Source organism: Maylandia zebra, linkage group LG15 (assembly GCF_041146795.1).
Source record: "Maylandia zebra isolate NMK-2024a linkage group LG15, Mzebra_GT3a, whole genome shotgun sequence".
NCBI classification, from domain to species: Eukaryota; Metazoa; Chordata; class Actinopteri; order Cichliformes; family Cichlidae; genus Maylandia; species Maylandia zebra.
Window position 1 is genome coordinate 4,617,910 of NC_135181.1, and position 13,822 is coordinate 4,631,731.

General features: G+C 40.8%; 1 protein-coding gene across 3 annotated transcripts in view; it reads left to right on the plus strand.

Moving 5' to 3' along the window:
* The window catches only part of plcb4b (phospholipase C, beta 4b), a 73,996-nt gene that overhangs the window by 27,210 nt on the left and 32,964 nt on the right, over positions 1-13,822 (plus strand). For all 3 annotated transcript variants that reach the window (XM_004542148.2, XM_012916600.2, XM_076873721.1), the window contains one exon: positions 13,294-13,391. In XM_004542148.2, coding sequence (XP_004542205.1) covers positions 13,308-13,391 — 84 coding nt within the window. In that variant the 5' untranslated portion in view covers positions 13,294-13,307. The remainder of the gene's footprint in view (positions 1-13,293; positions 13,392-13,822) is intronic.

Genomic DNA, 13,822 nt, shown 5'->3' on the forward strand with positions numbered 1-13,822 from the left:
TTTGGGGGCTTCAGCTTCACATATTCATCACTCTGCAAAGACAGAGTGAGGATTTCTAGTTATATTTTTGGACTCTATTTTCACCTTAGCACTTTTCCTTTGCAGAGCTTCTTGAAAACATCACCGAAATATGGATCGTCAAAGTAATGTGAAAGTCTTTTGTAATTTGTCTGCTTCTGTTAACTTCCTTATTAAATTTCTGTCTTCAGATGGCAAGAGAATCTTTGACCAGTGACACGTGTGTCAGTCTTAAGGTTTGATTAAGTGTGCTAATGTGTCAGCCAGGCCCCTTGACCTCACCACATTCAGGGGACTCCCTGACACACAAACACACATACATGCACACACAGACAAACAAACAGTACTTTAAATGTCTGCGATAAAGATTCTTGATAACCCCGGGGACAACCCTCGCCCTTCTCTCAATTCCTTCCTTCCCTCCCTCCTGCTTGTCTTTATTTCCCTTTGAGAGGCCTCAGTGTTCCTTCAATGAGGGTAGTCATGGGCCCTGAGGTCAACAGACTCTAGCACTCTTTTTGTCACACACACATAAACATACTGATATCCACACTTTGGCAAAGGCTTTGGGCTGCCATTTACGAGGTGGATGCTAAGTCTAGTAGGATGTGTGTTCATTTTTCATGTAACTCAGTTTGGAAGAGAGTTAATATGATGGCTATATATAGAACTTTATCAGTCTGCTTTGAGTATGGAACAACGCTGGAAAGTGAAGTTACTCATTGAAAGTGAGGGAGATCCTACTGCTTGTATTTGTTGTGGGAAAGTGTGGTGGTTATTATGTGTGTGTGTCTGTGTGTGTGTGCATGTGCTCTGTAGCACCACAGTTGGGCGTTGTAGTGAGTGTGTGTGACTGAAAGACAGCCAGTTTCCATCACAGGCTGAAGTTTGATTATGTAACCAGGGACTGAGATGCATGAGTGAGCAGGGTGATCCTCAACTATAAAAGGCAAAGAAGATGGGTAGAAGAGGGTCATTTGGTGTGGAAAATACATTCTTCCCTTCAACAGTATAATACTTCTTTAGCTACAGTCTAGAGCTGGGCGATATATCGAGTTTTTAAAACATATCGATATATTTTTATACGAGATATAAGATGTGACAATATCCTTTATATCGATATAGTCTATGTTACGTTATAATTATAGTTGTGGAGCCGCAAGTTTGCCTCTCTTTCGTCCACTTTTGTCTCTACGCAACGTTACTCCGCCTCGCCTTCACTGAAGACAACTCCCCCTCCTCCCCCATCGCTTCACATGCAGGCAGCGACAAGACGGACACGGCAAATCTCCGTTAACGAGTTACTGCGCATCGCCCCATGCGTGGGGCTGGACGGCGTCAACGTGCTAATGAGCTAAACATGCTAACGAGCTAACAGCGCTAACCCTAAAATCCTTTCATTCTCTCAAAAGTTGATAGCGCGCCTTATGTATGAATTCTGGTTGTGCTTGATGGCCGCGAACCGATTTTATGTGGTACACGGCGCTCAGCAATCTGTCAAAAATGTTTGAGTACGACTTTGGTAAGCTACGGAGCTGCACCGCTTGATAGATTGTCGGCGCATTACGGCTACCGAGGAGCTTCGCGGAGTGATACGTACTGTGCATCAACATAATATTACCGTATTGTGTGTGGATAAGGACCATAAATGGCACCTGTAAGAGAGGTGGTTATGAAGCGGATTTCAAACTCCAGGCTATCAGTCACACAGTAAAACTTGGGAACAGAGCAGCTGTGAAATCTGTCTGTCTTTGTTATTACGCTCAGCGTCTTTTAGTTTACATTTTGACTGCACAATTGTGAGCTCTTTGTTTAGCACAAAAACAACCTTGTTTTCTTTTATTTATGGAGCATTATTATTTAATGAATGCTCATAATTTAATTTTGAGTAATTTTTCATGTACATCTGTGCTGTATGTTAATAAAAGTGCCTGTGTGACATCTGGGACACAGCTTTGACTAAGAACTCTCTTTTTGTTCTTACTTTATGGCTTAAAAAAAAAATCGAGATATATATCTTATATCGCCATCCAGCTAAAAAATATCGAGATATGAATTTTGGGTCATATCGCCCAGCCCTACTACAGTCCCAGAGAAACAAATGTTGATTACAGTTTTTTATATGCACTGCTCAAGAGAACCCTATATCAGGAATTTGACATTGGAGAGTTCATTTATTCTCGCGTTTGTGTGCAGTCTCAGTGGCCCCCACCAGTTTGTGTTTGTTTGGTTTTTTTTTTTGGGTTTTTTTTTTGTTTTTGTTTTTTTTAGAAAGGTTGGGCTCACATTGGATTTAGAGAAAAACAACTAGGAGTGGGAATCAAAGTGTAACTCACAGAACAGTACTAAAATGATAATGACGGGCATATTATACTTATTATAGAATGCCAGAATGTAGGGCTGTATGACCAAAATCTCATATCCCGATATAAGACTTCTATCATCCCGATAACGATATAAATCACAAAAAATTAAAATTTTCTGTAAATTCCGTCAATCTCGGGCAGCTCGACTTGCATGAAGTGTTTTCAGCTGGGCGTCCTGTACCTGGAGTTATGACTTTTAGCCGATGCATGAAACGATACATTTTTAGACATAAGTTGTAACAGACGCCGTTTTCTGTGTGAATATGTATTACACAGCGTGCTGCAGGGAAAAGCCTGTTCTAACGTTTGAGTCTAAGGTTTATTTTTTAGCACCTAACGCCTCTTTTTTTGCTTCTAATCTGTAAACACTAGGGGTGCAACGATACTCGTATACAGTGCTTTCGGTTCGGTACGCATATGTATTGAACAATACAAAATTTTTAATTTATTTTATCAACTTTTCTTCTGACGATGCTGTCTGTGTTGAGAGCTCAGTGGATCTGCGTTCGACTACTCCGCCTAGGCTGCACTGTCGAGCGCAGATCCACTGAGCGCAGCACAAGCTAGCAAGACAGAAGCTAAGCTCGTTGCAACATGGCAAATTGAACCTCCCCCACCCTCATTCAGATCTGGCCTTTGGAACTATTTTGGTTTTCATGTGACGTATGACCCTGAAGGTAAACGCATCATGGACAAAAGTAAAACAGTATGTCAGATGTGCCACGCAATGCTCAATCCACATGGATCCGCGGTAGCTCGTTAACAGAGATTTGCCGTGTTGTGGCGTTAACATAATTTCAGATTAACGCTGACAGCACTAGTGGGAACACAATGAATATGACTGCACATTTACACCGACATCATCCTAGTGCAAAGACAAGTGGAAGCAGACAAAAACAACAAGCACGCATGCTACAAACTTTACAGGAGTCATTTAGACAGCCGTTAGCACATGATTCTCCTTATGGGGACCTGATATGTTTAATATGCTGCTGAGAGTATACCCCAGAAGAAGTGTATAGTATAGCTTTTATTTTGGAAAGAGCCATTTCTCTGTAATAAACTCTCTTTTCCAAAGATGAGTGATTTCTCGATCAGATTGTATCGAAAAATATCAAACCGTGACACCAAAGTATCGAACCGAACCGAACTGTGAATTTTGTGTATCGTTGCACCCCTAGTAAACACTGCATACTCTTTCACGGGATTTAGTTTATTTTGAAAAGTCTCAACAGGATCTTGAGCTTTATTGTGAAAGGTTAATATGCAAAACAAACAAGCAGACGGCGGAGCCACGCCATTGTTTTACCGTCGTGGTTGCTAACAGCAACGCGTAAAAACAGTTGCTTGTCCATCCATAGCGTGGTCATATTAAATATAAGAGAAAGAGAGAACTTTAACAAATGAATATAACCACTACAATGACCATCAAACGATGAAAAAATATTGCCGTAAACATTATATTTTGCCACACTACGAAACAAACGATAGAGTAAAATGAAACGATAGATGTTTTTATATTGTCACTCGATATATATCGTTATATCGAACAGCCCTACCAGAATGTATTGAAAATATACCAGAGGCATCAATGTTTTTCTCAGCCTAGTAACAATAAATGTATGTTACTAGTAACAATAAGTCTATGTTACTAGTTATTACCACAGTCAGTGTTTATGACCCTAAATTTCCTAAAATTGACATCAGTTTTCACTATCACATCCAGTTTAGTTTCATTTATATAGTACCAAATGACAACAAAAATTGCTTCAAAGTGTTTATATTGTAAGCTCAAGAGAATAATGAAGAGAAAACTCTAATGACCAAACAACCCCCTATGATCAAACACTTTGCAACAGTGGGAAGGAAAAACTCCCTTTTAACAGAAAGAAGTCTCCACCAGATCCGACTCAGGAGGGGCCAGCCCCTGCTGCAACTGGTTGTGGTTGACAGGAGAACTACACTCAGTATTTTAGTACACACACTGAAAGCCACTGTATAGTTTCTCCACAGTTCATTGTGATAACACTGTTATCACTGAGCTACCTTGGTCTCAAACACAGTCCACTGATTGCTTGTACCACAGGAGCCGTGTGTCAGTTCTAGATCTTATTCGAGAGCATCCTGTATCTGTGGCTGTAATTTAGTGGCAGCGTGCAACAGTTCTCGACTTTAATGATGAGTCAGGGGACGAAAACAAACCTTCATTTTCAAGAAATCCATCTGTGGTTTATTTAAAATGTGCAATCCACTTATGTTTAATGAAGTATGTATGAAGCCTGTAATGCCTTAAAGAGAGGCCATTTGTTGGTTATTTCTCTGTATGTTATTAAAGAAAGGAGGAAGAGCTTTTTTTTTTTTTTTTCTTTTTTTTTTTTTGAATGCACAGTTTATCCAACACAGTCTGGATACTCTAAAGTGAGTTAACCTGTGAGATAACAGTGTCTTCTAAAGGGTCTTTTAAACAGTACTTTCCTGTTAGCAATTCTTCAGGCTAAGAGGACTAAGTGGGTTTAAAAAAAACAAACTTAAACACTCATGCGGCGACAGACACATTGACACTACTTACTTAAAAAGTCAAACAAGCCTAGTCAAACACAGGCACACACACATGAAGTCACGCACGCAGGCGGTGAGGCAGCAGAAGCCTCAGTTAGCACTCACTCATTGAGCAAAGAGGAATCCAAATGTGGATCAATTGAAATGAGTAAAAAGGGAATTTCACTTGTGATTAGCGGCAGGTTGCACCATTCAGTTTTCCATTCACTCCTTTACTCACTCTTTCATCAGCCGTTGATTCTCCTTGCTCAGCTTGCCCCCTGCATGCCAGTCTTTGTGCAGAGCTGCACTTGGACACGCTAAGGTGCGATAGCCTGTGAAATCAGAGATCTTACACATTTTATACACAAGCTAGAACAAGCACACCACATCTCACTCTTTTTTTGTGGTAGCATGGTTCCTTAGTAAACACTGCCCCCTCCGTATCACTGATTGTTAAGGAAATGTAAAAGTGGACACAGGCTTATTAACATTTCACTCCTACAAGCTTTTTGCTCAAAGAAAAGAGGTCTTGTTGGTGTAATAAAACCACAAGCTCCTTTCAGGGCTCTCATTGAATAAAAAGACTGCTTCTATCCAGTGTAAACAGTCACACTTGTATGATATTGCCCTGCTCCTCGCGGCGTGAGCACATCATGCCTGATGCGTGCAGAAAACTCTGAGCAAACATGAGCGCGAATCAATCTGATGGTCCTCATGGTAATGCGATTAAACAAACCTACCACCACCAGAATATTGCCTGGCTGTGATATTGAGTGAACGTTACAGACTTCATCTCTAACACAGATGCCTCATAGCAGCAGCCTGTTGCAGTTTGTTCCCAGTGTTTGAATAATGCTCTTCTTTTTCTCTATGCTCTGGTTGGTGATCGGCCACCATAACGCAGATGTTTGTTTTGTTTTTTTTGTTTGTTTGTTATGATCAAGCCAATTTAGCTGAGAGTCATTTTTCTTGCTCTTTTATTCTATTTTTATATAATTTTTACTCTTTATATGTATTTAATATGCGTACACTCTATTTTCTTGTTCTAGTACAAGTACAGCAGCAATATGATATTTTTGTATTTTTCTGCATTCATTTGTGTGTTATCCTGCAAATGTGGTGCAAATGCTTCAAGGTAAAATGAAATGGGATTTTCACGCAGTGAAAGGAAAGGCATGCATTTCTTATTGGGAATTGAATCTGAACAGTGGCTCTGTGGGTACTGTTACTAAATGATGAGCTCCAAACACCCGGCTGCTGTAAAATAATTTGCCAGACCTCAGTGTTTGTGCACACCTCAAACTCGTCGGCTGTATTGAAACATGTAGAGGTAGCCTTGAACATGAGGCACAGGAATTGCTGTCAGTATTCTTCATCCTCAGCAACAGAATACTTTAACTTGTTTGCAACATGTTGTACACACATATATAATTTGGTGAAGACTTCATATTCCAAAGACTACAAAAGCATCATCAGAACATGTGACATTTGACTGCTGCCCCTTCCTGTGTTTGCATTGTGCTCTGTGTGATGAGCTAAAAAAACCCTGTTTGTGTTGACTCAGAGCTAACAGAGAGAATAAATAGATGGAAAAGTGTCAGAGTTGTGAATGTTTGAGTGACTGTAATGCGTTTTCATTATATTATTGAATTACATATTATCATTGCAGTATTGCAATCAATACTGTATGCTTTACTGTACTTAAAAAAAACATTAACAAGAATTAGCAAGTTGATTATATTGTCCTGAGAATGTGAAGCCTATTGTGTTGTTACAAGGATGCTTTTTGTGTTATAGTCTTTGGAAGTGATTGTCAGTCCTATTAAACTGATGAAGGTTCACTCTGGCTTTTGGTAATACTGGGATTTGAGCAAAATGTGCAGGAAGAAAATTGTTCTCAGTCTCAGGGGATTTGTTTTCCAGTGAGTCAGTCCAGGTGAGTGGTTAGATATGTGTGTCCTAAGATGGGTTCAGCCTCAAGGGCAGTGATGACCCTGATAGTGAAAGAGGAAAATTGATGGTATTGTTAAAGGAGAGGCGGCGTGAGATGCACACACGATGGCTGCAGACACCATTGAGGAGTAGCTGTTCTTGCAGTGTGGTGTCTGCATGGTGATAACAAATCTTGCAGATGTCTGCACGGACCCTCACATTCACCCTCTAATGATGGAATTTACATTAGATTTTTGTGGCCTTCTCTATGTAGGCTTCCTGTATGCGTTTATTTTTTCCCAATCAAAGTAACACTAGGGTGTACTGCCAGATCCAAAATGCTTCCAAGACTGTGCAAAAAAGCATGCATGCCATCATTTTCAGTCTCAAAGCCGCAAGACAAGATAAATATGCTGGATGAATACATAAGGGGACATGATATCACTCTGTGATATTTACTGTATAGATTAGAGACCAGGATGCCACAGCGAGTCCATAATAGAACTGTATTTACGAATGTAGATTTGTACATAGGCCAAGCTTTGGAAAAATACAAACCATATTCCACTATCATGCCAGACGTCAGTGTTACAGTGTTTGACTTTCACAAGGACACCAAGCGAACAGCGTGGGTGTGGAATGGAAGCAGAAATTGAAATATATGTTACAGTGTTTGCATTCTCGTTTAAGTTTAAACAAATTTCATTCTCCTGACACTCCTAACTTCCAAAAATCTTAGGCAACTGAACATATTATAATTCAAGTGTGCACATTGGATCTTGTGGTTTAATAAGTGATGCACAGCTCTTACTGTGAAAATTCCCTTTCAACAGACTTTTCCCCTGTATTAACAGTTTGGCTCTCAATTTGAAAGTGTCAAGCATCCATCCACTCGTCCAATTCAGGGTCATGGTTGGTCTGGAGCTTATTCTAGCTATCATAGGGTAAACGACAAGGTACACCCTGGATAAATGACCAGTGTTTTGCAGAGAACCAGACAACCATTCTCACTCACTTTCATCTCACATACTTAAAACAGGTCTGTATCATCAGGTCGTCTAAATAGTGGGTGTGTACGCTATGTGTGCAGAAAATGAGAAATTAATTGAATTAAGGCTGTTTTTGTTATTGATTACTTTTTAATTACTTAAGCCTCCCTTGTTCTTATAGAACAGATGGTGGTTTCCAGTCATGTGAAGCTGAGAAGCTGATGTTTTGCACCTGTTACAGTAATATTTCTGACAAACACTGCCTTTCTGGGGGGGGAGGGTTTCCCAAGCACCTGGTTTTCAAATCTGCTTTTTAAAAAAATGTGATAACTACAACTTGAAGCGCATAACTGTGTCTTGACCTTGACGGGCACACACACACTTGCCCAGCTGTTTCTACTTAGTTTTAATGAAATCTTTTCTCAGAACTGCGCGGCAATCTACATAACTCTTAAGCAACATCTGTGGTGGGATATATTTTTTTCCCTGATAGCTGATACCTGAAAAGATGTCTGATAAGCAAAAGACTGCTATTATTTAATCTGCACGTACCATTCCTTAAATAGACGAGCACCTTCCACTTGCTCTTTAATGTCATGGCAACAGCAGGAGGGCTCAGCATCCGGTAAACCAAAAACTGCCGTCCCTCAGTTCCACGGGCCCGCAAGATATAAAGCCATATAAGGCACACGCACAACACAGGTAGATACAGTATATCCTCTAAATCTGACAACCTTGATAATGACACAAGGAAACCATTCTTTTCCTCAGCTGGCAGCTAGAAAAGAAAACGATGACATGAAATAAGAAAATAAAAATCTGGAAACTGAAATACTTTTTGTCTGACATGAATGCAGTAAGACTGACAGTGAATCCTCACAACAGTATCAGCAAAAACATCAGATGATGATGTGTTGAAAGATCAAACAGAACACATCTTATTATGTTTCCTCTTTCAGTTTCCTGCAGTTCAGCTAAGTTGTTGTTAAAGTTTTAGTCCTCAGTTAATACCTGTCGTTGTTATTATTGGTTTTGTGATTATTGTTACAGCCATGACACATGCTGCTCTCTGTCTGTTGTTCACTCGTGTCCATTGGAGCATGTCCCCAGTCAACCCTTCCACCACTGGCTGACTGATGTAGCTGTAGCCTAATTTTAGTTTATGAGGTGTGGGACCGCTGGGTGTTACCCTAGCTGCCATTTTAGAAGAGGAGGCTGGGAACAGTGTTCCTCACGGGGCTCCCATCTATCGTAATTATCTCTCTGTCAGGGGTTGGATAGGGGGCTCGGACCTCACCGACTTCCGCTAGCTTCCCATAGCTCCTCACGTGCACACTCACACTTCTAGAAGCTCAGAGGCCCAGCGTGCGCACTGGCGTGGCCTTATAGGACCTCAACTGCTGCACTGCTATTGGACAGATTTCATCCCGCTGAGGAAAATGTTATCTAATGCATACTGTTGAGTGTAGCGAGATCTAGGCTATCGTCAGACAGGAAAGCACAGTCCAATTAGTCCAAATTAGAGATGTGAAATGTCCTATATGAATGATTTTGAATCTGTTTTACAGTGTATAACATTTCCGTGCTTCCCTTGTTTGATGAGTAAACTTCTGTAGTAAACTCTACTTTTGGCCAACACAGATGGTGGAGGACTTGGTTTCACGGTTGGCTCCTTTTTTTGTAAATAAGTAGATGTATTGACCTGGATACTATACCTCCTTTAGCTGTGTGATATACAGCACAGCAGACCAAATTGGCTTAATTTGCATAAATGAAAGTGCAGTAGCTTGTTTTTCAAAGTTGTTATCCACTGTCTCTGTTCAGCTATGGTGTCTTTTGCTGAACCTGCCAGCAGCAGTGAGATTGAACCATTGTACTTTCAAAATGACAGCATTCAAACATCCCAGAAGCCTTGCATCATCTGCACTTGTCATGGCAGGGGTGGACTGTAGCCCGCCCAGCCGGTAGTCTTCTGTAACCCCTGCTGATGATGTGTCTGATCTGCGTTCCCCACATCAAAAGCAGACACCCCCCGTCTGCTGTACTCACCACTCTGATCCCCCAGCCTCTGTCACTCACAGCTGTGTCACTGTTCTGTGTCTCTCTGCCCACCACTGTTCTGTTTCATCTCTATGCTTCTCATGCCACTCTCTCCTCATCTCTCAGATCACATCTTTCTGCCTCTCAGTGGGTGTATATCAGGCTCTTACTTTTAGTGCACTGATTTTATTATTTTATTTCTGCCTTTCACTTTTCCCTGTGCCTTCACATCTTTCACGCTGACTCTCTGTCCATATTTCTTCCCCCATTATCCTTCCTCAGTTCCCCTATTTCTCATCTCATCCATCAGCATCCAGTTTCCACTTTGTGTATATGCGTTTAATTTTCTGTATAGTAGAAAATATTCTGTAGCGCAGCAGGCTAAAAGATTGGTGGATGAAAATCAAATCTCCGCAGAGTATTCCCATAATGACTTAATACCGGCTGAGCTCTTAGGCTATACATAGTGTGTCACGTTCTCAAGTGCACTTCTCCCTCTCACTTTTGCTTGACACATTTGAGCTTGACGTAGGTGGAGCCTATATTTGGGTGGTGTCATCAGCAATATTACAATTACCTCCTCCCCTCCCTGAGCTGGATGTCTTACGTGATGATACACGTGCAGGTGTGTCACATGAATGAAGCCTGACTCTCTAGTATTTGGAGAGGAGTGCAGTGCCCATCCGTTTTGTTTCAGGGTCCTAGATAAAAGCAGGAGGAGGAAATTCCTTTCTCGCATACTTTTTATCTCTGTGATATGCTCAATTTGTGTTGCTCAGTCCCACCCATAGTCCCATTTATAGGATTAATTTATAACATTATGGTTGTTTTTGGAATCCAGAAGCGATGATAGTTGGACGTGAGGATGAGTTCTTTGTTATTAGCAAATAATAGCAAGCTTGGTTAGCAAGGTGACCCAGTAGGCTCTATGTACATTATTGTGCAGATTTACATATGTGCTTATTTAACACATAAAAAAAAAAATGCATATTATCTGAATCACATAGCTTGGATGGGCTGTTATTACAATTTAAAAGCTCCATTTTATCAGGTAGGTCTATTAAAAATGTTCTAAATAGGTACCAACACTACACAGTTGATTCCAGTTAGCTGACGTGAAGCTTAGCTAAAGACGCCTGTGTTGGCAACCTCGACAGTCAAAGCAGCTACAACCCCCCAAAAAACAACCGCGAATGGGTGAATTAAAAAAACAGACAAACTCATTTTCTGTACAGCTGTTGTTGTTTTTTAACTCACTCTTTGAGATTGTCTCAAGTGGACAGTTAAGGTACTGCAGCTTTAGGCACTTTGCCATGGACTTCATTTTTCAGCCCTGGAGGTTCCTGCTTGGTCCCACGCAGCGGTTGTCCTCTGATGTCATTTGCCCATATTCCTTTTGCTTGTTCTATTTACTCTTTATTTTACTCTTTACGGGCGATCGTGGCTCAAGAGTTGGGAGTTCATCTTGTAATCGGAAGGTTGCCGGTTCGAGCCCCGGCTTGGACACTCTCGGTCGTTGTGTCCTTGGGCAAGACACTTCACCCGTTGCCTACTGGTGGTGGTCAGAGGGCCCGGTGGCGCCAGTGTTCGGCAGCCTCGCCTCTGTCAGTGCGCCCCAGGGTGGCTGTGGCTACATGTAGCTTGCCATCACCAGTGTGTGAATGTGTGTGTGGATGACTGAATGTGTAAAGCGCTTTGGGGTCCTTAGGGACTAGTTAAGCGCTATACAAATTAGAGATGGCACGATACCACTTTTTTATGTCCGATACCGATACCGATATCATAAATTTGGATATCTGCCGATACCGATATGAATCCGATATAGTGTGTTTCAACAAAACTGTTTTTTTTAAATATCTTGCTGCATTTTGTATAAGTTCATACTCAAGTTTAAAACAACAACTACACTAAAGCTATTCTGTTATACCTGTATGCAAAAAAATATATTTCATAGTTCAGCAATACTGATCAATCTAATAAACTTAAACCTACACCGTCCTCCCTATTCTGGTATTTTAAAGAGTACTTAGCGTAAATATTAAGCAACCTAACTAATAGGGTTCCAACTCCCAGCAACAACAAAAATAAAAAAATAAAAAATAGGGAACCACCCCTCACGCTCCACTTCATGATGCTCAATCAACGTAATCAACCTTAATTTGATGCAGTGTGAAAAAAAATGCACAGAAATCAATTATTTTTCAATATATTAAAATATTAAATAGATTCAACATCTTTCCTCAACAAAATTGCAGACTGCACAGATGGTACCTTCCCAAAGGAAAAAGTACTATAGCTTACTAGGGTATATATATTAGACTTAATAGTTACTATATACAGTAATGGACTTCTATTCATTTTGCATCAAATTAAAACTTTGGGTGTCAGATAATTATTTATTAAAAGCTAGACATTTTAAATGAGAATAAGAAAGAAAAGTATGTCTTTGTGCCCCCTTTTCCCTGTTAATGCCCTATCGGCCCCCCTGGCTAAACTTTGCTAGATCCGCCCCTGCACAGTTACCAGCGTCAGCTACGTAGAAAAAGATCCTGGTGTAGAAACTAATATTAAATACATTCTAACAACAGCTGATCAAGCTTAAACGTGCTGCTGTTGTTCAGCCGCTGGTTTCCTCTTTCTGGTGCAAAGTGGGCCAAAAACAAACAAGAGAGACGGACTCGTGACAGAAAAGCCGATCAGCTGATCATTGAGCAGTTTCATGATTGAAGTAGCAGCAGGAAGAGGCAGTCGCTCCATATATCGTTTGTTAAGCTTAACGCAGGAATGCTTTACAAACATTCAGAGATGGACTTACACACTTGCTTTACTTCTCTCGGGGATAACTTTGTCGGAGATGAAATGCCGGGTTGCTAGCGAAGCTCCAAATGCTATCCAGACCACGACAGGTCCTGCATGCCACAGCCGCTCTATCACGTGATGCATACTGCTCCGACGTGCTAACGTTCTGAGGCGAGTTACGGCGTGTTGCAAGTTTTGCGAGGTGCTTTCGTGATATTTAATGGATCGGATTACATTTTTTATTTTTCTCCGATATCCGATCCAGTAATTTAGGTCAGTATCGGACCGATACCGATACGTAATATCGGATCGGTCCATCTCTAATACAAATACAGGCCATTACTCTGCTTCACTGCTAATTGCAGCTCCAAAGCAGAGAGGGTGCTTTAAATCTCTGAAAAATCCTAAACGACAAATCAATATTTTTCCTAAATTCTGTCTTTGGAGCTTGTTCATTGGTTGGTTGTTATATATGTAAGTTGTTCTCACTCTCTCAAGAGGATATTTTTGGATGAGCCCCTGGAGAGCGAGCATCCTTTTCTAACATACTCTGTGTCTGTGTCTGTCTCTTTCCTTGTGTGTCTTCTCCTCTTTTGTTTGTTTCTCAGACTTGTGAGCAGCCATGACAAAGTCCTACGAATTCAACTGGGAGAAGCACCTGCCTGAGTTCATGCAGGAAGGCGCCTCTTTCGACAGGTTTGATGAGGTAAATATGACACTTTCCTGGATTGAGTAATTGATTAAAAATAAGAGGCTTTTAGTATTCTCAGTGAAGTGATGAAAGTTTAGCCAATGCTAAGCTATCTGTTTGTAAGTGTTCCCTGCTGATACCACCATAGATTATTTGCTCTGCCCTGTTATCATCCTGGACCTTAATGACTGTGCCCGGCTCAGTCATTAGTTGGACAAATGCACACATCCACACACGGAGCAGAGTCTTTGTTTTCATACATTTAGAATACCAAGCTTTAAATGAAGTTTTAGTCTCTAAATGTAATGATTTATATTATGCTGCCTTTGTTTTTTGTTTTTTTGCTTCTCAAAAATATCCAAGACGGGTCCACAGTGCAACAATAAAAAGACATTTATATTCCCACACCATGAGTAATACAAGCGCACACACATACACACAGAACA